Source organism: Scleropages formosus, chromosome 18 (assembly GCF_900964775.1).
Source record: "Scleropages formosus chromosome 18, fSclFor1.1, whole genome shotgun sequence".
Lineage (NCBI taxonomy): Eukaryota > Metazoa > Chordata > Actinopteri > Osteoglossiformes > Osteoglossidae > Scleropages > Scleropages formosus.
In genome coordinates this window covers 19232929-19254936 of record NC_041823.1, presented here as the reverse complement: position 1 = coordinate 19254936, position 22008 = coordinate 19232929, and the positions used below count along the sequence as shown (strand labels likewise).

Below are 22008 nucleotides of genomic sequence, written 5' to 3'. Positions count from 1 at the left end.
GTCTTTAATGATCTATTGATTGATTGATTGATTTCTGATTTTTGTATGATACTACTGCCATCTTTCAATACGAACCGTCTGCGAGCATGATAAATATCTGCTTCCTGTTTGCCTCTGTGGCCGTTCGGTCTGTGTCTGTGCAACATTTTCCCTCCTCCGTCTCCGTCTCTCCGCCATCCCGCTCCATACGGAAGAATCATACGCTCAGCTGCAAAGCTGGAAATTCTGCAAAAATTCTTCACAAATTGGCCAGAGGTTTGTGGGGCTTGTATACTTTAAAACTGTGCGATATACTGAGGATCGAATATGTAACGAAATGTGATCAAATGAGTTTATTTATTTATTTAATTTTTTTTTTTTTTTTTTGAAAAACACAAAAAAAAAAGATGCCCTTACATATGCATTCATACCCATGCTGTAAATAAATGGTTCTTCCACATGGATACCACTCTTCTTCTCTCTACCTGTGCCTCCCCCAGCAACCCCCTCCCCTTTCCTGCACGAGATTACAGTTCCATCCCCAAACAGCCACCCCCCCCCCCGACCCTCCCCAACGAAACAACGGAGAGTAAATAAACGAACGTGCGAAAACAAACGTGTGCCTATACATGTCTGAGAAACATCTGTGCTGCCTCTTCGGAGAACCTGTACCGTCACCCACGCTACCGTACGTCAGGCGGTAGACAGATACGGCCCATGTCTGGGAACACCGCGGTACAGCATTATCTTTTTCAACAACACAGGGAACGAGAAGCAAACAGATCTAGATAAATTCAGCATTTATTATACATAATAGCAATATCAATATTAACCATCGGAATAATAATTTTGTAATCGTGTCAAATAATCAAAATACATTCAAAAGTAAAGATACATTAAATCTCTGCGGTGAAGATTTAATCAAGTAACCGAATCACGGTGAACCAGTTGATTCCTTTTCATACATCTCTTATAGTTGCTGCGACACGGATGAAGAAGAACGATGGACCAGATGAATACCGATTTTAGGCTGTACGCCGATCGCCAGAAACGACCGCCAAAAAAAACGTTAAATAGACACAGGCACAGGAACCGGAGACGGACAGAACAATTCTGTAACGGGACAGACGGAGAAATCCATTCTTTCTTCTGCAGGTTAAAGACATAGGAGGGAACCTGAGCAACTGAAAATGAGAATAAGGCGATAAGGGTTTGTGTCAGAAAAGAAAATGCAACAAACTACATTTCCCATAAATCTATCTGTACTGCAGGTGCGTTAAGGGTCTCGTGCGGGTCCGCCGAGACACTCGCCGCAACGAACGCATTCGCGGACGAGTGCGCAGCCCCTAATGGGATAATGGGAAATACAGTCTTTTTGCTTTAATTCCGTTTAAGCACTCGAGTCGTACTTTGTCTAAATGGGTTCCTCTTCGCTCTCTCTCTCAGCATCTTTGTCTTGCTCCAGCACGCGGCGGAGGGGCGAAAGCGCGATGGACGAGGGATCGGCGGGGGGCGGCTGAAGGCCTGCCGCTCCCCTGCTCTGAGCGCCGGAAGTGCCGCCGTCTCCGGCGCCGTCCGCCCCGTCCGCCGCCGCGCTGCACTGACTCGCGTCCCTCTTCACCCCCTCTCTCCACAGCTCCTTTTCCCGCGTTGGGGACGAAGGGGCGGTGGACGGCTGGGCCGATTTCTTCGACTTCCGGCTGGCGTCCCGGAAGCTGGCCAGCGGCGGTCGCAATCGCACCCCGCTGCGAGTGGAGCCCTCGATGGCTTTTTGAAGCTGAGAGGGAGCGAGGGAGGACGAGAGAGGCCAGAGAGTTCAGATGAGCGCACGACACCATTAACAGCGATGGAGAAGCACAGAGCGGCGCAAGAGAAATGAAGGCAGAGGGAGAGTGATGGAGAGACAGAGGGCACGGGGGACCGCGGCGCACGCGTGGGAGGGGACCGCGGAACACGGCGACCGAGGCCGCAGCAGCGCCACATGCGGGATCGCACGTCTCACCTCTTTCAGCGCCACGACTCCCACCAGTTTGCCGATACTGGTGACATAGGCGTGACTCAGGCCCAGGAGAGAAAAGAGTGTGTGTGTCTGAGGGAGGCAGGGACAAACACTGTCAGAACGCGCAGAGAACAACTGACATTTGCGCTCGATCATCACGCCCGTTCCCGCACCGTGCATTTCGCTTAGCGTCGACTTCGCTGAGCTACGCTACTCTGGCGTCGGGATTCGGCGAGACCCCGTTTCCAGATCAGCGAATCCAAAATGTCACGGGCAAGGGGCCGCATCAAAGCAGGTGTGACCGCACGCTCGATGCGCCCCGAGCGGTCCCAGTGTGTGACCCCGTGCAGGAAGCGCTGACCTTGTGAAGCGAGGTTCTCTCCACCAGCTGGAAGGGGGAGGGGTCTATGCGTATCTGATCGATGTCGATTTGTTTATCCAGCTCCGCCTCCTCCCAGGCTTTGATCTGCATCCATCAACGACAGGATATCAACTGGTGCGCGCGGATAATAGAAACGCATCTACAGTTAATTATTTAGGTGAGCTAAAACTGGGACAGCTCCCACACACGCATTCTTTTTTTTTTTAACCTACCTCTTCTGGCGTCATTGTATCTACGAAAGGGGGAGGCGTGGGCACCTGAGCGGCAGCAGAGAGAGAGAGAAAGCACAAAAAAAGGGGTATCACTTACAAGTAGTGGGAGCTGCGAGCTACGTTTTGTCACTTACGGTTGTGGACACCTAAATATTTGATGCTGTTCTGTGATGGGGGGGGTGCGGTGGCGCAGTGGCGCAGTGGGTTGGACTGGGTCCTGCTCTCCGGTGGGTCTGGGGTTCAAGTCCCGCTTAGGGTACCTTGTGATGGACTGGCGTCCCGCCCTGGGTGTGTCCCCTCCAGCCTTAGGCCCTGCGATGCCGGGTTAGGCTCCAGCTCCCCGCAACCCCGTATGGGACAAGCGGTTCAGACAGTGTGTGTGTGTGTGTGTGTGTGTGTGTGTGTGTGTGTGTGTGTGTGTGTGTGTTCGTTCTGTAATTCCACATATTCAATGTCAAATGGCCGGAGCAGCAGGAGCCAGTAATGCCACCTGGTGATGCGAAAGGGATAATGCAGGATGCCGGGGGTCGCTTTCCCGGGCCTCCGGTGCCGTTTAAATTGCTTTGAGAAATGAGCAACATGTGAGCTGGAACTGAACTAGAAGGCTAATCTGTGTTTGCAGTTTGATACTTGGCAGAGTCACCCATAGTTTCATAACAGAATGCAAATACGTAGTCTGTGCAAGTGCGTAACTGGAACTGGAATGATGCTCGAGGGTCACTTTGGTACATTTGCTGCGGTTTCGGCAGCAAGTTGTCACAGTCCATCTGACGGACCTTGATACAGGCTGTACTGGCAGTACAAGCGGCAGCATGCAGTATATACACACACACACACACACACACACTGTCTGAACCGCTTGTCCCAGTCAGGGTTGCAGGGAGCCAGAGCCTAACCCGGCAACACAGGGTGTAAGGCCGGATGGGGAGGGGACGCACCCAGGACGGGATGCCAGTCCGTCGCAAGGCACCCAAAGCGGGACTCGAACCCCAGATCCACTGGAGAGCAGGACCCGGTCCAACCCACTGCGCCCCCGCTGCATGCAGTATAATTGTGGGAAAAAAACACCATTTCTGGACGATACCTGTGCCTCGGTCTGCCTGTCCGGAGGGGAGGAGAAGAGGCGCATTAATGCAGTCCTCAGAGCTCGAAGGGTGCCTTGGTCTCGGGGAAGATGTGAAGGTGTAAAGAAAGATGAGTCCAGCTGGACTTGTTTACCATGAGACAAGCAAGTTTTACCGCAGCCATGTTAGTAACACAGCGATCAACAGGTTAGCACAAGGTCGCCTGAATTCAAGGTGCTGGTGGGCATTTATGGACGTATATAGCGCCTTTGATGGTACTCGCCTCCTTCGCCCACTTCTCCTCTTTTACACCTCAGACCTCTCATCCATATACAGTCATTCTCGTTCAGCTCTATGCCTTTATGTATCAGGACATGAGAAAAAAATAATCGTCTCGTCCTTACCAGGTGCTAAAATTTGATTAATCTAACCTCGGGGGACAAACAGCACGTAACAGAGTCCACGGTGTCATTATTTATTTAACAAAAAAAAAAAGCCGGCATGCAGAAGCCGTGCGTGGAAAACGGAGCGCACCCTTACTGCCTCCATACGAACGAAGGATTACGAGTATTTTCCTTCCGTTTTTTTTCCAACAATGCAATACTCACATAATTCAAAGGAGCTAAATGCTTACGTGTGAAGGAACTTTTTGGACTTTTATTTCTGTATGTCTAAAATGTGTGAATACTTAGTTTTGACGTTAGAGTCAAAAGTGGAGTCGAAAACAATCCCCTTTGCTTTTATTTTAACGCGGCCTTGCAAAAAAGAACGAAACGAGAACAAATCGGCAGGGATGACCAGTTTCGAAAAGCTTTGCCGTGGGGGGGCTGCGGTCTTGTCGGCGTTAAGGCCGAAACAAAACTCTTCTGTATTTTGCCTGAAATACGTTCAGCAGAACATGTGCTTCCCCAATCCTTGCAGACTCAATATAATAAAATTTTATCCTCAATTTTATCCTCACCGAACCTCCACCCGTTCCGCACGTTTCCGACCACGCGCGAAACAACGTTCCCTAAGCGTTCCCTAGAAGCGAAGGTACGAAAGGTACGAGGTACGTCGTTACATTCGCTCAAGATGTCGTGAACAGAAAGTGCACAGAAAAGGAAAGGAACTCACCAGACTCGGCGCGATCGCTCGGCGGCTCCTGGGGTTTCGGGGATGGCAGGGGCCCGTTGCGCTTGTCTTGCACCGGTACACACTAGTAAATCAACATTTTTATACTCGATGTGAGCAGCAATCACAGAAGCAAACTCTTAATTAGCCTCGGATGACACGACGGATCTATTTACACGTGGAAACATCCTTGCGGGCGGTGATTGACAAAGTGATAGAACTTGAACTTCTCTCGAAAGACGCTGCCTACCTAAGGATTTCGGCACCGTTCCCTAACGCATCACACACCTTTTCTTCGCTCTCCTCCGCGCCCTCTTCATCCACATAGGCAAAAGATTCCCAGCTCTCCCTGGAAGCCGGTCCCTGCCGCTGGCTGAGGATCCGCCTTTCTGCCGACAGCCACCAGTCACAGAAGGCCAGAAGTTCGGATCGCTCGATAGAGCCCAAAAGGATCATTGACTCTATGAAAAGCAGAGTGTTTAAAGGTCATTGATGAGGAAGGTGAGAAACACACAGCGCTATCAATGATGTCTCTTTCTCACGATGAAGCCTGCAAGAGGTTACGTAGTCAATGCCCGTGTCATGTTCGTCTTTCTGACGAAAAGGGGGCTTTTTTACAAATTTTATGTGGTTATCCCTCAGGAGCATGTGAGTCACTCCAGGAACTTTCCTTCACAGCCTCACAACAGCGGAAATGTTACTGCTCGGTGGGTCTTTTTCTTATCTATAAACAGCCACCGAAGGAACGGCGAGATAGAGGAACCCACACGCTGCGAAAGTGCTTCTTAGAAAGTTGTTCTTGCAAAGAGCACTTTGCTCCAAAGAGGTCTGGAGGTGTGCTGCTCCTACCCTTTGAGTCTACCAGCGGGATAGTTTTGAGCGAGGTGGACTTCAGCAAGTTATTCAGCTCCCTGTATGTTGACTGTGACGACAGGAACTTCACTTTCCTCACCATAATGTCCTCCACAAAGATGTTGTATTTACTGCGAGGGAAGGCAGAACAGGGAATCGGTGCAATGCTTACACATACCTGTCCTCCTGACTCAACTCATTGCGGCAGATCGAGAGAGGTGTCGCGTGGCACGCCGCCATACCTGAAGTGTCCGAATCCCAACTCGGGAAGGTAGGGCAGCTTCTTCACCTGGATGATGGAGTCATAGAGTGAGGGCTGCAGGCCCTGGGCTACCATGTTCGCCAGGATGACTGCTACCATCATGGGCAGAATGTGCGAGATCTGACCTGTCAGCTCAAAACAAATCACTGCTGTGGACACCGTATGTGTCACTGCCCCTGTCATGGCCGCCGCACCTAAAAGAATGCGAGTCGCAGAAAGGAGAGGGAAAGTGAAACGCACAGATTCATCCTAGGGTAAATGGGGGAAGGGGAGAAGAGCGGATGCAGAGCTACGGCTCATCGGTGGGCTCGAGCGGGATGGCATTCATATACAGGCAGACACAAATTTCAATCGATAGACTGACCGATGACAGCGTACCCTCCCGGTAAGATGCGATAGACAATCCCATCAAACAGGATGCCGTTGGGAAACAGGGTGGCCATGATCTCCCCCACCAACCTGCCAAACGCCGCTCCTGGGGTGGACAGACGGCAAACAAAAGCACTTCGCATTACCGGACCTCGTTGGCTTCGTCACAAAGGACATCGAAAACAGGCGCGTGCTTGCAAGGCCAGCGAACGCGTATCCACACTCGTGTCGGACCAAAGGCCGAACTCAGAATCACACTCATCCGGTCAAATATTTTCTGAAAAGTAATTTTATGGAACTGCGGGTATTTACCTAAAATGAACACGGGCATAAAGGCACCTGAAGGAATAGGCATTGTTGTGGAAACAGCAGACATCCAAAACTGAAACATTTGGTGGGATAAAATATTAGAAACACACAGATGATGATATTTTAGCACAGTCTAATACATGCTGCCATCTGTAAAATACCGGCTTATCAAAAACAGTCAGTAGCTTACAGCATATGCCAGTCCCATTTATGCTCTGTTTTATTAATAATCTCCAATTTTGCCACAGTTATCTTGGCTAAATTCATTTTAAATATGCAGAAATGTCAAATGCAGATTAAAATTGCATTTGGAATTGGAATATAGTGTTTAAAATTATTTTAATGACACCGATTTGGAGGGTAAATAATGTATTATAATTATCTCAGACGCATTCTACGTTTAATGTCTGGTTTTTTTTTTTTTTTAAATGACAAGGGGTACAAACGTATATAGAGAGAGAGATGCAGGAAGTACCTTCATGACGAAAAAGAGGAGGAGAATGATGAAGACATTGACTTGCGGGTGCAGCCACACAGCGGAGCGGCCGAGACCAGGAGGAGGAGGAGAACCCCAGATTTTGGTCCAGGTGAAATTGTCGAACAGGGAAGTTATGCATTCCCTTGGCATCAGCTGTGACATTGGAGTGTGGGAACATAGTGACTTCATAAGAACTGTCATTCTCAGTACAGTACGCTCACACCGCTCACATTACATGAGGGTTATAAAAAAACCAGGACAAGCAGTTGTAGAATTTTTAACTGGAAGGAAAAGTGAACACGTACGGTAAATATAACAGCTGTAATGGTATTTCTCTTAGGCTTAAAAGTGCAAGAAAACAAGAGAAGAAGCTTGACCTCTGACCTCTCCAGCCATGAACTGTCCAAATCCAGGGGGAAAGGTCAGTGTTGCAATAACTAGAGTCACGACAGCAGGATAAATTAATCGGCTGAAAAACAAACCATAGAAATAGTGGCGTTAAAAGCGTAACGTCAGTAGCCTCGGCAATACGAGAAGACCTCGAAAAATGATCCGTCGCTGGCAAGGGTTGTGTTAATGAGGGCGGCTCTGTTTAGCTCAGCCGGTGCGACTATTACTGGCACCGTCGGCGAAGCCGTGTGACCGGCGCATGCAGCGGGTCGGTCGGTTCTCCGCGGCAGGGCTCCCGGCCCTTCTCTCACTGTTTGGTCAAGAAGCGAGTCAGGGCGGTTTGTCTCCTCATCACCAGCACCACTTGGCGATTCAGGAAGACGAAAAAGGCGCCGAGGAATCCGCACGAAATCCTGGAGGAAGAGCACGACCGTCACCGACCGTCACCGACCGTCGCTCCCCGCACTTCCATAGCGACAAGGACAAAAACGTGCAGTCCAAGCTCGAACGAAAGGCTAGTGATGTGATGTCCTACGGGGGGGTTAGTAGGGCGTAACTGCACGTCTGCGCTCAGGAGGGTCGTAGCACGAGATTACGAGTCAGTTAGAGAGTGTGGCCGCTGTGCTCTCACGTTTTCTCTCTTTCTCTCGATCTCTCTCACCCAATAATGGCAAACGCTGGCAGCTCCTGGAGGTCGAAGGGAAACTCCATCCGGAAATTGGTGCGGAAGAGAGCGGTGATGGTAACTGAGAGATAACATTTTCATTACAGAACACTAAACACGGGCCTTTGCACGTACAGCTCTCGTCCGCCTCGCTCGTCGTTCCCTGCTTTTCTCCGTGAAACACGATACAAAAAAAATTTCATTGCTCTGCGATTCTTCATCACTTTTACAAGGCTGAACTATGCATTCATAAGCGCAGGCGTAGCACCCGCACCTCTGCTTTGCGGCGGAGGCTCAAGGACGAGAGCGAAGGCCTAACGCGAAGGTAGCCTTACCGGCGTCTTTGTTCCACACCGACAGGACTCTGAATATGAAGGCGCTGAACGTCGCCGCGAAGTAACCTCTCCAGTAATTCCTTACAGCGAAGTAGGTGGATGTTACTTCGATACTGAACAGCACTCCTGGTGGAGACACGGGAAGGAGGGGGAGGAGAGCACAGAAATGGGTTCAAGTGCAGAAGGTAGATACCTCATCAACACCGGTAGGGAACGGACAACCGAGCGAGGGGGAAGCAAGAACGTCCGCATTAAGTGCGGGGGAGCTGGGAAAACATCGGGAAGGAATCGAGGAAAACGAAAAGCAAAGTCTCTCGGTGCTGCGGAAATAAGGCCCGTCGAGGTGCCGATACCCCTATCCGACATGAAGACGGTTTGATATGGAAGGGGGCAGGTTTTACCTCCAAGGGGTGTGCCAAAGCAGCAGCCCACACCCACAGCACAGCCCACCGTGAGGATGTCCGCGTAGCCGTATGGGTTCTACTGACGCGGCGGGAGAAGGATGGCCGAAGACAGGTAGGGCAACGTAGGTATGGCAGCAGAGGAAGCCACGGGATGGTCAAAAGAGAGATGCGGGGAGAAAGAGGGGGAAAAAAGAATGGAAAAAGATGAGCAGAAAAGGAAAAGAGGAATTCGGTGCAGCAAGCAAAAGTGCGGAGTTCTGAAAATAATCACAGAATGCCCCGGATCGCCCCGGAACCGATAAGCGGAGCTCGGCTCCGCCGACGGCGGCGGGAAAAATGAGAACGGCGAATGAGTAGAGGGAACCTCGGGGACAGCGGAAATGGCTGCGGTTACAGTCGCTCGGCGGAGATGGCAGTCTCGAGCAAGGGAAGAAAAGAACGGGCCGAAGCGCACGCGCTTCTAGAGCGAGGCAACGGCGGACAAACCGCAGAGTCCGACTTGGGCTCTACGGCACCTCTAACGAGTGGAAATAGCGAGAGAATTCCACAGAGGCCCCATTCGGAGAGGTGTCATATGGTGCGTTAACCGCTCATTTACAACTAGGAAATGTAGATCCTCGCGAATGTGGTTCGGGCGGTGCAGTTGTGGCCCGTTCATTTCTGCCACGTGCTCCGTCTTTTCGTTCAACGAGACGATAAACCGCATCCCGACGCCGTACGAACTGATCATCCGCATCCCCGTGATGCGACGGCTTTTCCCTACTGGAAAAGGTCTCTTTGAGGAGAGCGCTGGTCCACTCCGCACGGCCCGAATTCCCTTTCCGCTCACAGGAGCTCAGTGCTGTTCATTTTTGCGGGACTGCCAGAAATAGAGGTGTTTATTGAAAGACTGGAGCCGAACCCCCGTTGCCCTCATTATCTCGTATTGTCTCCTTGCCCTGGCCACACGTAGCGGACCCATCGCTTTGGAATTTTGTCTGTGTTTCCGCTCTGGTTGCACTACATCCTCCTGAGACACGGCTGTTCATTTTTGTCCATTCTAGAGGACATATATTTTGAAGTATATCTCTATAAATGTACATATTACAGTGCTGAGTCCTAAAGCACTTTATAGGGGGCGTTCTATGCTTTTGGTGATAAAAACATTCGGGGATGAGGCTTGGTAAACATCTTGTAAATGCTAGACAATATCTATATTTTTTATGTTGGGTCTTATAAGTGGGGGGGCAGCGGGTTTGGCCGGGGCCCGCTCTCCGGTGGGTCTGGGGTTCGAGTCCCGCTTGGGGTGCCTTGCGACGGACTGGCGTCCCACCCTGGGTGTGTCCCCTCCCACTCCAGCCTTGCGCCCTGTGTTGTCGGGTTAGGCTGCAGCTCACCGCAACCCCGCTCGAGACAAGCAGCTGTGGACAGTGTGTGTGTGTCTGTGTGTGTGTGGGGGGAGTCTTATAAGCATATGCAGCTCTGCACCGTAGCACAGAGCAAACAGCCAAGCATAATAAATCGTTGCAACAGAGTAACAGTGAGCGAGACAAGGGAGGGCAACAGACGAGAAAGGAGGGAATGACATGAAACAACACACTTCATCTCCCATGATGCACAATAATTTTGGCTAAGTGCATTCTGGGAAGTGTAGTTCTCAGACTTGCCTCCCACAGGGGCGGCGAAACAGGTGGCCACTCCCACTGCACACGCACAAACCAACAGGTCCTGATTGTGGGCACTATTCTGGTGCGGGTATCAAAAACAGACAGGAGAAACAGGGACAGGGACAGACAAGTGGACATTGTTAATATTCATGCCAGCCACTGTCGCGCACTATTAATACAAAGAAGAAAACAAGCCAAGTCAATGGGTGCCAAATCAAAGCCACATGTTGGGAAGACAGAAAATAGCATTAATTAAGAAACATCCATAGAAATAATAATAATAACAGTCCTCCGAAGGGACACCACCAATGGCGGACAGAGACGGACAGGCAGACGCTGTGGTGTCGGCGCTGTCTCATAGGAGCTTTTGTCGTGGGGGTTTTTGTCAAGCCCCTGCTTACCTCGTAAACGCCAGAGAAGATGGACATGATTTTGCTGAGCACGGCTGCACAGATACTGGCGATGTGGACAAAGGGGCCCTGCGGGGAAGGAGGAGGGAGATACGGGAGAAAGGGATCGAGTGGGGTGGGAGAAGGGAAATCCTGGTAAGCTTATCTGTTACAAGTGTAAGCTAGGAGGAGAGCAGGACTAAAGTCCCTTAAACCTTTGATGCATGAAAGGGATACAATCTGCTGGGAAGGCCCGACACCTCCTTAAAGCAGAATCCTGTAATTAAAACCTCTCGTTAAACACGATGATTCAGAGCGTAATGAGCGGATTAAAGAAACGTTCAAGTTCAGCGCTCCGGCACCGATGTCGCATTCCCCTCTGTAAAGGGATGAAACGCAGCCAGGGCTGGACGGCGTGAGACGGAGAGAAGGAGAAAAGGAGAGAGGGGAACGGCGCACCTCTTTTCCCACCGGCATCCCGCTGCCTAGGCCGGCGGTCAGGCCGATCACTTTGGCCACGAAGGCCTTCAGCGTCAGATACTCCTTCAGCACGACGCCTCTGAGGATGGTCTTCAGTTCAGGAATTCCGGAGCCTGGGTGAGCGGAGGAGACGAAAAAGGGTTTCGAGACGCGTTTAACGTCGTAACGCTCCAATGAACTAGTTCGCGAAGGACTGAAAGCAACCAATTTAAGGAATAATGCCAAGATACGCAAAGGGCGATTTAAAACCAAAGCGGCACCCGACATCTCGCTGGACCACGCTTGACACTTCGTCATCAGCTCTGACCAAAGGAGACGGAACTGACTCATGAGCGGCACACAGACTGACACAGAGGGATGGGGGAGGGGGGGGGGGTTGCGGGGAGCCCAACGGAGAATGGAGGGACAGCAGAGGACCGTGAAGCGCAGGGGTCGACATGACAGCTGTCATGGTTACCGCTCACCAATGGACTGGGGGGCAACCAGGTGGCAGAAAAGGGAGGCAAACATGATGAGCACCATAGGGTAGGTAACCCAGGCCAGGTACTGCAGCAGCACGTTGCCCTGAAGCTCCCCATGCATCCACTTATACACTGGGAGACAGGGAAAGAGAGGGCCAGTTACACACAGGGGTCATGAACTTGCCTTCTTATCCCCATACGCTTAACTTCCTTTAGCAGTCTAGCTGTTCCGGCAGCTCTTCTTCCGTAATATGAAACGAATACCCCCCCTTATCTGCTGTGATGATGATGATGATGAGCAACGCAATAGTCACTGCAAACAGGCAGAATGAGCTGAAGCTTCAGCGACAGACCAAAGACCCATCACTGTTACATCTTCTCACGTTCATTACGCACAAAGGGACCCAGTTGTGTCATGTTCGTTCTATAAGCACCAAGGCGGTCAGCTTTGTATCATTTCTGTTCCGACTTGTAGGCATCAAAACCCTATGCAAGATCTGGCTAAGTCCAGAGTATGTTGTGTTGAAGATGGTCTGAAGGCAAATGCGCATGATGTGCGGGAGGCACGGCGGCACAGCGAATAGTGCTGCCGCCTCACAGCACCTGGGTGGTGCGAGAGGACGTGGGTTTGATCCTCACTCGGCCTGTGTGGGGTTTGTGTGTTCTCCCTGCGTCTGCGTGGATTTCCCCCCGGGTGCTCTGGTTTCCTCCCACACTCCAAACACATGCTGTTCAGGTTCCACCGTAGTGTGTGAGTGACAGAGAGTGTGTTCCATTGACGTATGGATGAGTGACCCAGTGTAAGTAGTGTATCTAGCAGTGTAAATCACCGCGGTGAATAAGGTGTGTGGGCTGATAACACTACATAGAGTTCATTGGAAGTCCCTTTGGACAAAAGTGTCTGCTAAATAAATAAATGTAAGTTATAAGAACAAGAACTTTGTTTCCCATCGCGCCCTGTGCATAAATGCAATCCACCCGATGCAGAGAATCTCAGACAGCGAGGTACCTTGCAGACTCTTGGCACTGGCATAGTCCATGCACCAGCTGACCAGGGCCATGGTGAGGCCCAGCAGCACCAGGAAGATCCAGTCTTCTCCCAACTTTGTGACAATGTACTTCTGCACACGTGCCGCACAATCTGCACGAACAAGTCATGCATTACGAGCTGTGTAACAGGAGAAGGGCCGTCTCTGCAGACGCTGGATGAGAGAAATTCCCAGCGCGCAAGCACTCACCCCGCACCCTTCCACGCCTCCGATCCCCGCTCTCCAGCTCGAGTCCCCCCTCACCTTGACATTTGGAGTAAGGCTGCGGTTTCTTCGTTGAAGCGGTGTGGCTGAAGCTCAAAGGTGCGCCTCCCGTCTCCACGGCAACCGGGCGGGGTCGGCTGTGAGCCGGTCTCGTCGTCGGTGCTTCCCCCGCATGCTTCCTCCGTTGGTTCTCAGCGAGGAGACGGGTAGCCTCCCTCCGCGCGAAACTGCCCAACTGCTCCCTGTACTCCCCATATAACTGCGGGCGGCAGGGAGGACAGGCACCCCCAGTGATCAGTCATCCGCTGTCATAGAGTGATAATATCTACATCCTCGCACTGCCCTGCGGTGGCAGGGCCTCCATCTATTCGCTGTCATGCGGTAATTGAACACACGCTCGTTTGCGGTCATAGGCGATAAGACAATCCGTATGAATTCATGAGTGAAGCGTGTGTCTTACCCCCATGACAGAACCTTAGTCCGGAACAAATCGAAGTCCATTTTTATTTTAACTGGACGATAAGGCTCTTACCGGCCGGATACTGTTTCACGTCTGCTCCGTGGGCCGAAGGCGGGGGGCCGTGAGAAGAGTGTGAGAGGGCGAGAGAAACACACGAGAACGCATGCGGACGTAAATAGCCGAAACGCTACAACAGGATCCCCGGAGAGGAAACCTGGTCTGGGTGCAGAACTCCTGTCTGGGCAGGAGCCAGGCGGCGCCGGAGGCCGGGGCTCCGGAGGGAGCATTCCACGGCGCCCCCCCCCCCCCCGGCCATCAGACCCTTTTCCACTGCACCGCGCCACCGATACACTCACCGCTGTCGCTGGCAAGACACGGCTGGGGCAGCGTGAGGAAAGGGCAACGGATGGTCCCGGCGTGACGTACAAGACAACGTAAACATCAAAAAATGCTCGGTGTTGTAATTGCGCAGCCTCTGTAGGATCGGGTAGCTTTATGCTCAGAGAGTTCATCAGCTATTGGTGGTTTGAGAAAATAGAGCTTGCATTGCACAGGGCAGGACAGATGCTGCGTGAAGAAGATGACAAGAACACATCTTGGCTCGAGGAACCATCAGCAAGTCATAGACACCAAACACCTCCCTTGGAAGAAGCTAAGAATGCAACACGAGCGCTCGAGAACCTCCCTGCCGGTGCCAGTTACGCTGCAGCGGCGGGGTCCCGCTCGCAGAGGGCTAACGCGAGGGCCGAGGCTCGCGCCACTTCGAGAGCCACGGGACCCTGGCGTGCTTTGGAAGCACAAACACCGGATCAAACCTTGGGAAAAAAGCCCATCTTTAGCCGAACCACTCGGCAAGTCCCCAAAATACATTATGCTGTATATAAATATGCATGTTATAAATAAGCATAGATAAGTGACTTGGTCTCATATTTAACACGGGAACATTGCTGCAATTGCCTCTGCTCTTCGCCACGGCTGCGCGGTGACAACAGTGCAACTCGGCACGTCACGCATGGATTGCACCACCGCATTTCGAATTGTTACACTCAGGGACACCACCGTCATCGTTTGCTCCACAGCCAAACAAGTGATCTATTCTGCTTTAGTCTGGCCAAATATACAGATCCAAGTTTCTGGAGCAACATCCTTTTCCTTAAAGCAGCACGATATTAATAGGGCGAATGGGGGGAAAAAAAAAAAAAGCAATGGAAGTTATTTAATTTTTATATCTATCCACACAAACACACACACATGCAATCATTCGATATACGGACCTGCTGCGTTGCGGTTCCCTTGGGCATGTTGTGTGTCAGTACGACTCTCTCCCCGTCACTGTTCCCTCCTGCTCCGACTTTAATATAAGGTCAACATTAAACATTAACTGCGGGAACTATCAATCAGAGACGGCGAGAGAGGAATTGCCATTTACTAAACATTTCAATAAGATAAGAAAGAGGAAGCTGAAGACACAACGTTGAAGGAAGAGCACATGTGAACCTTGACTCTCCAGGGTCTGGACGAGACATCAAGGCGGAAGGACCGTGGAGGGACATCAGCAGAATTAGTTAGATTCTTGCATGAAGAGCAAAACTGAGATTTTTCTTATTAATTTAGAATTAGAAACAACTATACCACCATCTGCTATGCATCATCTGTAACGTACATGCATGGATGGTACCATCAGCTGCTCAAATGATTCAGACAGGGGCAAACAAAACGAGAACCATTTACATTTACAGTAATACCTCACCCTACGTCGTTAATTGGTTCCAAAGGGCGCGATTTAAGTCGAAAAACGACAGAAAACGAAATACCCCTAAAAAACCGATTTAGACCCCCTATAAACCCCTAATAAGCATTCCCCTTAAGTATATACACTTCAATTAATGCTAAAGAAAAAACAAAAACCAAAAAAAAAACTCAACGTTATTGGCGCCGAACGGCAGGTAAAGAAGACAATTGTTTTTCTATTTTTAAGCTTTTAATTGATTTTATAGATTACAATATATCATATACATTTTAAGGTGTTTTTTTATTAGATTTTACACTTTAAGTGATTTTTAAGTTTTTAACAATTTTTTATATTCTCGGCTGACCGACGTAAAGCCGCGTCAGCCGACTGAAGACAAATTGCATTTTTACATATATTTTTAACAAAAAACCGACGTAAAGTCGAAATCGACGCAACACGAAACGACGTAGGGCGAGGCATTACTGTATTCATTCAGCAGATGCTTTTCTCCAAAGGGACGTACAAGAACTGGTAGCAGATGTTGAAACTTTTACAAATGTTCAACAGTGGTTACTAATAATAGACTAATCATCTAGGCGCTTTCTTTGAATAAAAATACAATGAAAAGAATTGTAAAGTTCTGAACATTAATTCTTAAATTTAACCTTTCTACAGACAGTCCCCAAGTTACGAACGTCCAACTTACATACAACCCGTAGTTACGAACCACCCACAATAAAGCCTACTATATCAAAAATTCGAGTTACATACAGTGGTTTGTAATGACAAACAGGCGCTACTTTGCGATGTGCATCAAACCATTGCGCTTCTACAGCGGTTCGTTGTCTCATGGGTGCATGAGCCCGAGGTAGGACAAAGACTTTCTTCTTTTCAGTCGGACCACGTTGCTGTTAACAGCGTCTTTTGTGTTTTACTGTATATGGCTTTAAGTTTTTTTTTTTGCGTTTACCCCTGTAACCAATGCACCGAAGCATAAATGTGATGCAAGTGACGGTGATGCATCGAAGAAAAGGAAAACAATCACGACTGAAACTAAAGCGGAAATAATAAAGCGATCGGAAAAAGGTGAAACGCCAGCGAACACTGGAAAAGCGTTAGGCTACAGTCGTCAACGATCGGGAAATAATGGAGCACGTAAAGGCTGTCTCGATCTCTCGCTCTCTGTTTATATATTATAAATACTACAGTAACATTAATAAATTATATCTCTCTGTGTCTCTTGTTATTAGAAATACTTTAGTTACATTTATTATTATTATTATTATTATTATTATTAGTGTATTATTATGTTTGAGTGTATCTGGAAGTGTTTCTTTAGTGTTTTTTATGCATAGAAAGGTACATGATATACTAAGACAAACATTTGACTGACTGACATTAGACATAAACCGCGCTGTTGTATACAACCGTTCCCACTTAAGTACAAATTCGACTTAAAGACAGACTTAGGAACAGAACCTGTTCGTAATCCGGGGACTGCCTGTGTTGCGTTCGGTGGCGATTTGCTCAAGGGGCGAAAACTTTTAAGCGTGAGAACGTTAATTTGCCGAATTCAGCCAAACTTCGGAACAGCGGAACTTCGCCGAAACGAATTGCAGGCAGCCTTGACGCGTTGTTTGCTCGCGTGACGGAAGCGCCGCGTCAACCCTCCGTCACGCCGATGAGCGAGGAAGGAAGACAGCGTGAGAAACCCTTCTCTCGTGAAACGGAGTAATTTATTGTGCCATGAAATCAGTGTTTGGTTACCTTCACTTGTTCGCACTCCCCATAGTTATTCAGATTTGTCATGGCCTTTGGCAATGCCCTTTGCCCCCCCAGCTACTGCGCCCAGGACGCAGTATCAGATTGACTGTTAAATGATCTGCAAGTTATCTGCTGCAACATTTTTCTTGATACTCTGTGTACAAACAGAATGAAAAATAGCCGGGCGGGGAGAGGGCGGAAAGAGATGTGACAGGTCCGGACCAGGCAGAAAGGTGTCCGAGTGGTTGTACAGCGTTGCTTGAAAGTACGTGAACCCTTTGCGTCCCTTAGTTTTACCACAAAACCGTTATTCCGCGAGAAGCGGAGTTTCTCATCTGACAAAATAGGTGCAAAGTGACCAGTTCCATATGTTGCTTTAGAGGAAATAATGTGTGTAGTAGAAACATGGAAGATAAGCAGGTATAAAAAATAAGTGAACCCTAAGTTGCATTGAAAAACCAAGTAGGTAAGTAGAATCAGGTGTGCAAATCAAACTCGCATTCACTTTATATGCTTAAGATCTACATTTTACAAGTTTTTTAAAAAATTAATACAATAATAATGACCATTCCTATAGGGTTCACATACTTTGAAGCTGCACCGTATTTACGATGAAGCGGATCGTTCTCGGCACACATCAGGGATGCGTTTTCCACGCGACGTTCATCGTGAGCCGCTCCACACTTGGACACGCGAAATTTTTCTTTTAAAAGGCATTTAAAAGGACAACGTGTTAATGACGAAGCATGCGTCGCGATACTGCGTCGAAAGAGAGCTTCAAAAACACAATTAATAATTAAGCATGCTTTAGTAGTTGCTTTATCCCAGATTTGCATTTTTTCAGTTTTGCTCCCCAAGTCTAGAATATACATCGGTTTTCTAAGGTGAAGAGAAGAGAGAAGAGGAGAAAGCCAAAGAGCGCGTGCACTGAAGGGCGAAGTGACTTTGAAAATTAATTAAAAACAAAAAAAAAAAAAAAAAAACAATGAGAAATTGTTGGGTCGCCGTGTCCGTGCGCGTGCATGCGATTGCGTGTGTCTGTCAGTGCTCACAATATAGCCCCGCCGTGGGCTCGGGGATAATGATAAAACCTGACCTACGCACTGATGGACGGGCCAGGAGATCGGACACTCGGCACCAGGAACGTGCACGGTGTGTGCACACGTACAGAAAGGCTAGTTACACTTCCAGGGAATGCACCCACTTGACAATACCTAGTCCTTCCTCTATCGTCCGACGCGTAAATCCTGTACCGAGAGCAGAACGAGACGGGAACACGGATCGGCCCGAAAGGCAGCACACGGACACCGAGGTGTCCTTACCGCTGCTACAAGCGATACATTTCCATCCACGTTCATCCATTTAGCGGACGCCTTCCTCCATGGCGACGCGCGACTCCGAGAACAACGCGAAAAGCGCATCTCGCCGTCACGAGGAGAGATGCGCATGCAGACCCGTGATGTCGCGACCTCCCTTAGACCATCCAGAAAACTGAACCCTTACCAGAATTTGGTCTAAATTCAGAACAGTTTCGAACGTGTTGATTTGCCTCTTCATCTTCGCCTTCGTCCGCCGATATTCCTGCTCGCGTGACGGACCGGACCGCTCCTTCCGTCCTTCTCTGTTGCTCTCCCTCTTTCTGCGGCTGTCATCCTAAATCTCTGCTTCGGTCGCTCAGATTCTAATTAGCCCACGTGTACTGGCCTTCTCTAGGCGGAGGGCAGGGCAACTGGGTACGTTCGAGGGCCGGACAGGACCGTACGAAGGGCGAATGCTGCGCTGGGGCGACCGAGGAGGGGGAGGCATTAATTCAAACACCCCGGGTTGACAATTCCTTGTCATCAGCTCTTAATTCACCAAATTTATCCCTCGGCCCGTCGGCGTAAGCCCCCCGTCCGACGAGAGCGCCCGCTCGCAGAGCGCTCACATCCCGTAAGGAGCGTGCGAACCGGCACGGTCCGCATGCGAGCGTCGCTCAGGACAAGGGTGGCGCAGCGCTGCGGTTCACTTCCTCCAGAAAGGAGAGGAAACCCACATAAGAGAGAGACGTTTGCAAGGCCGACGGTGGATGTTGCGAAACCTCCCGTGATTCCCCTCCACCGCAGAGGGCATTCCCGCTGCTCACCTCTCATCCTCGAACCTTCCCCTCTCCCCCGCTGCTTCCCCCTGTACTCCCCTCTCGGTGAAACTCTACTCTGGGTTAAATTTAGCTCCAGTGTGACCCAATGTTCACTGACACACTTCTCCGCACACCTCTCTCACTTTCTGTTTATCGCCATATCCCTTCTTGCCCGATTCTTCGCTCGTCCACCTTCACGAATATTCATTTAAAAAGCCGTTACGTCCGATGGGCGCACACCTGGAACACGGAGGATTTATCAGACTATTTTCTCACGGAAAAAAACTCAAATCATATCAAACAGCACGTTAAAATTATGTGTAACTTTACATTTAAAGTGTTTTTTTTCCCTTTTAAAGTGGTGACACCAGCGCAGTTACATTTATCCATTTAACTGATGCTTTTCTCCAAAGCGACTTACGCCGTTAATCTACCAACGATTATTTACCCATCTATACAGCTGGTTAATTTTACTGGAGCAATTTGAAGTACCTGCTCACAGGTACTACAGCAAGAGGCGGGATCCGAACCTGCAACCTTTTGGGTCCCAACGCAGAAGCTCTAACCACTACACTACCAGGTGCCCCTCCAACAACAAAATGCCATCGCCTGATTTGACCAAATTCATGTACATCCATCAGCAGATCCTGCCTCATCTTTGATTACGAAGTCTCTTGGTCGCAGGGATATTAAAATTAAATCGGCACGAATGTTTCGCGTTCGGCAGACGACACGTTCTTCTAAGGACTGGGAAAATACAAAAATCTCTAAGCATCTTCAGCAAGTCAGACACATTTACTATTCTGCCTCTGCTTCTAGTTAAATGTATTATTCGAGTGCGTTAGGTCACACGTTTGCTTTTAAGCACTTAGTCCGTAGATTTCGCTCAATGGCCAGAATAAGTCGCGCGCTATTCATCACGCCGGGTTCGCTTTGCTCCGCCGAAGCATCAGTGGTCCAAAAGGCCTCCGCTTCCTGTCTCTGACCAGGGGCCACTCACAGCTGCGTGATCTATAATGTATATAGCTCATTACCCACAGCCAATTAAAGTACACCGAATTTCGCACAGGCCGTTAGCTACGATGGGACCCTACAAGTGAACTTAATTAATTCAATTAATTAAGTCAATAACCCCACTACGCGCCATTGTCTGCCTCATGCCGAGCCTGAAATCGGCTCTATTTTTTAACAGCGTCGGTATGTTTGCGACCGACGCCGAAAGCGGGACCTATAATTGCGAACTTCTAAATATAAATGACCTAAGACACGGTCTGTGACCTCCTCATTGTCTCTTGCTGCCTGTTATTGCATCATCTGAAGCGTTTGAGTCGCTCGCCTCCCGCCACCAGCTCCTTGACTCCTGGTCTCCGCTCCAGTGCCGTGCGAACGCTCTCCGTAAGAGAGTGACAGTGTGGCGTGCGAGCGGGCGGAACCGAGACCCCCGCCCGAGCCACGTCCAGGGCCCCCCGAGCCAGCTGCCGGCGACACTGCGCCTCTGCGCTCCTATCAATCTTTCATCAGTTTTTCTCTTTCATCATCCACATCCTGCTTTGGCTCCTGAACATGTGCTCTTTAAAAACCATCAGAGAACATCAGGGTTTATATCACCGGATCACCTATTTGTTGGTTCTGCCTTTACTCCCAGCATCTGTCTCATTAGAAGGCGAGCTTCAGTCTGTAGCAGTGCAATTAGTTAGTTCGTTTTACAGTGCGCGCACAGTTTAAATGATCTTAAATGCGACATCAGGACAGCGACAGTTGTCTGGGAAGGGGTCAGCAGTCCTTAATCGAGCCCCGTGTCAAAACCCTGTGAAATTGTGGAGGAAAGAAAAAAACACTAATAAAAAGGGTTAGAAACAGTTTGCCATAACTGCATACACTGCAATGCACTAGAACTGGAAAAAACATTACTACCGAATTTGTTTAAATGCATGCAATAAAACGCGTGGCAAATTGGTGTCTGCGCTATACTCAACTAGTGAGTCGAGACATCAGATCTCAGCATAATTAATATGCATCAAGCAGCACAGTGATATACAGTCACTGCGTTATACGGTAAAGAAGACAGGTGTGCAGGTTACACAGGAACGCACCGCTCGGCTTGAACGATGAGTCACGTAACTAGAGCAGCGACGGCACGACCAAGACCGGGCAGCGCGTCCACAAGAATCGACATACGGGGGGGGGGGGAGTCGGGAACCATTTTCCTGCAGCAGCACGCTCACAGGTAAGAAAGTTTCCAGGACACGGGTGAAAAGACAAGAGGAAAGTTGACTGACGAATTAGTGGCCGGAACCAAGAGTGCAGGAGCACGTCGCCATCATTGGCTGCTAGACATTTGCATAGGCAGAGCGTTTAAAAGGCTGAGCTGTGTGCGTGCGAGCAGATCCAGAGCGCGAGGCGTGCGCGGCGATCACCTCGCGACCCCCTCGTGCGAGCGGTGGCGGCACACAGCGCGACACGGAGGCTTAAACACGGACAGAGAGCGGCAGGACAACACACATGGGGAGACGGCGAGAGCGGGACGGGACGCGGCAGAGACGGCACCCACCAGGGTCTGCTGGTATCTCAGAGCCTTCCTTTCCGACGCATCTGCAGCCATTGACACGCTGTCACTGACCCAAAAATAAACCGGTTGCCCGCCTCAGCATTTCCACCCGGGCGGCACAGAGCGCGCGCTCACTCGGCACGGCGCGGCAGAGCGGCTGGTGCTGCAGCCCCGCGACCCCGCTCTGTGCCCACCGCGAGAGCCGGGACCCCTGCACATGTAATTGATGAGACAGCCTGAACGCAGTACTTTCCTTTATTAGAACAGCAGCTCATCACACTCGCTGGCTCACATGAACAACACTGGCACACACTCTCGTTGCCCCTGACAACACACTAAGACCT

The 22008-nt window shown here is 49.9% G+C and overlaps 1 protein-coding gene across 2 annotated transcripts; it reads right to left on the bottom strand.

Annotated features, from left to right (window-relative positions):
• Positions 1–764: 764 nt before the first annotated feature.
• On the bottom strand, positions 765–21914 carry clcn1b (chloride channel, voltage-sensitive 1b). Of its 2 annotated transcripts, XM_029260150.1 has the most exons (24): positions 21668–21745; positions 14776–14852; positions 13081–13300; positions 12798–12929; positions 11792–11920; positions 11307–11440; positions 10860–10937; positions 8810–8888; positions 8409–8534; positions 8071–8155; positions 7721–7822; positions 7404–7488; positions 7017–7172; positions 6545–6614; positions 6228–6338; positions 5844–6057; positions 5599–5732; positions 5038–5210; positions 4753–4834; positions 3657–3736; positions 2573–2617; positions 2340–2444; positions 1982–2068; positions 765–1756 (listed from the first exon to the last, which is right to left on the bottom strand). In XM_029260150.1, exons 2-24 carry the CDS (start codon positions 14800–14802, stop codon positions 1394–1396), a joined length of 2817 nt encoding a protein of 938 aa, XP_029115983.1. In that variant the 5' UTR covers positions 14803–14852; positions 21668–21745; the 3' UTR covers positions 765–1393. The 2 variants fall into 2 exon arrangements, with proteins under 2 accessions (XP_029115983.1, XP_018590978.2); XM_018735462.2 differs by lacking the exon at positions 14776–14852 and having other exon boundaries at positions 21668–21914.
• Between the last annotated feature and the right edge of the window lie 94 nt (positions 21915–22008).

Bases quoted from the DNA above. Each gene is read 5' to 3' on its own strand.
- clcn1b (XM_018735462.2), bottom strand. From the start codon at position 21,718: ATGGCTGCAGATGCGTCGGAAAGGAAGGCTCTGAGATACCAGCAGACC. The intron at 13,301-21,667 runs GTGGGTGCCGTC...TGCCGCCCGCAG, and splicing joins TGAGATACCAGCAGACCCTG to TTATATGGGGAGTACAGGGA. The intron at 6,615-7,016 runs GTACTTCCTGCA...CAAATGTTTCAG, and splicing joins TCCTCTTTTTCGTCATGAAG to TTTTGGATGTCTGCTGTTTC.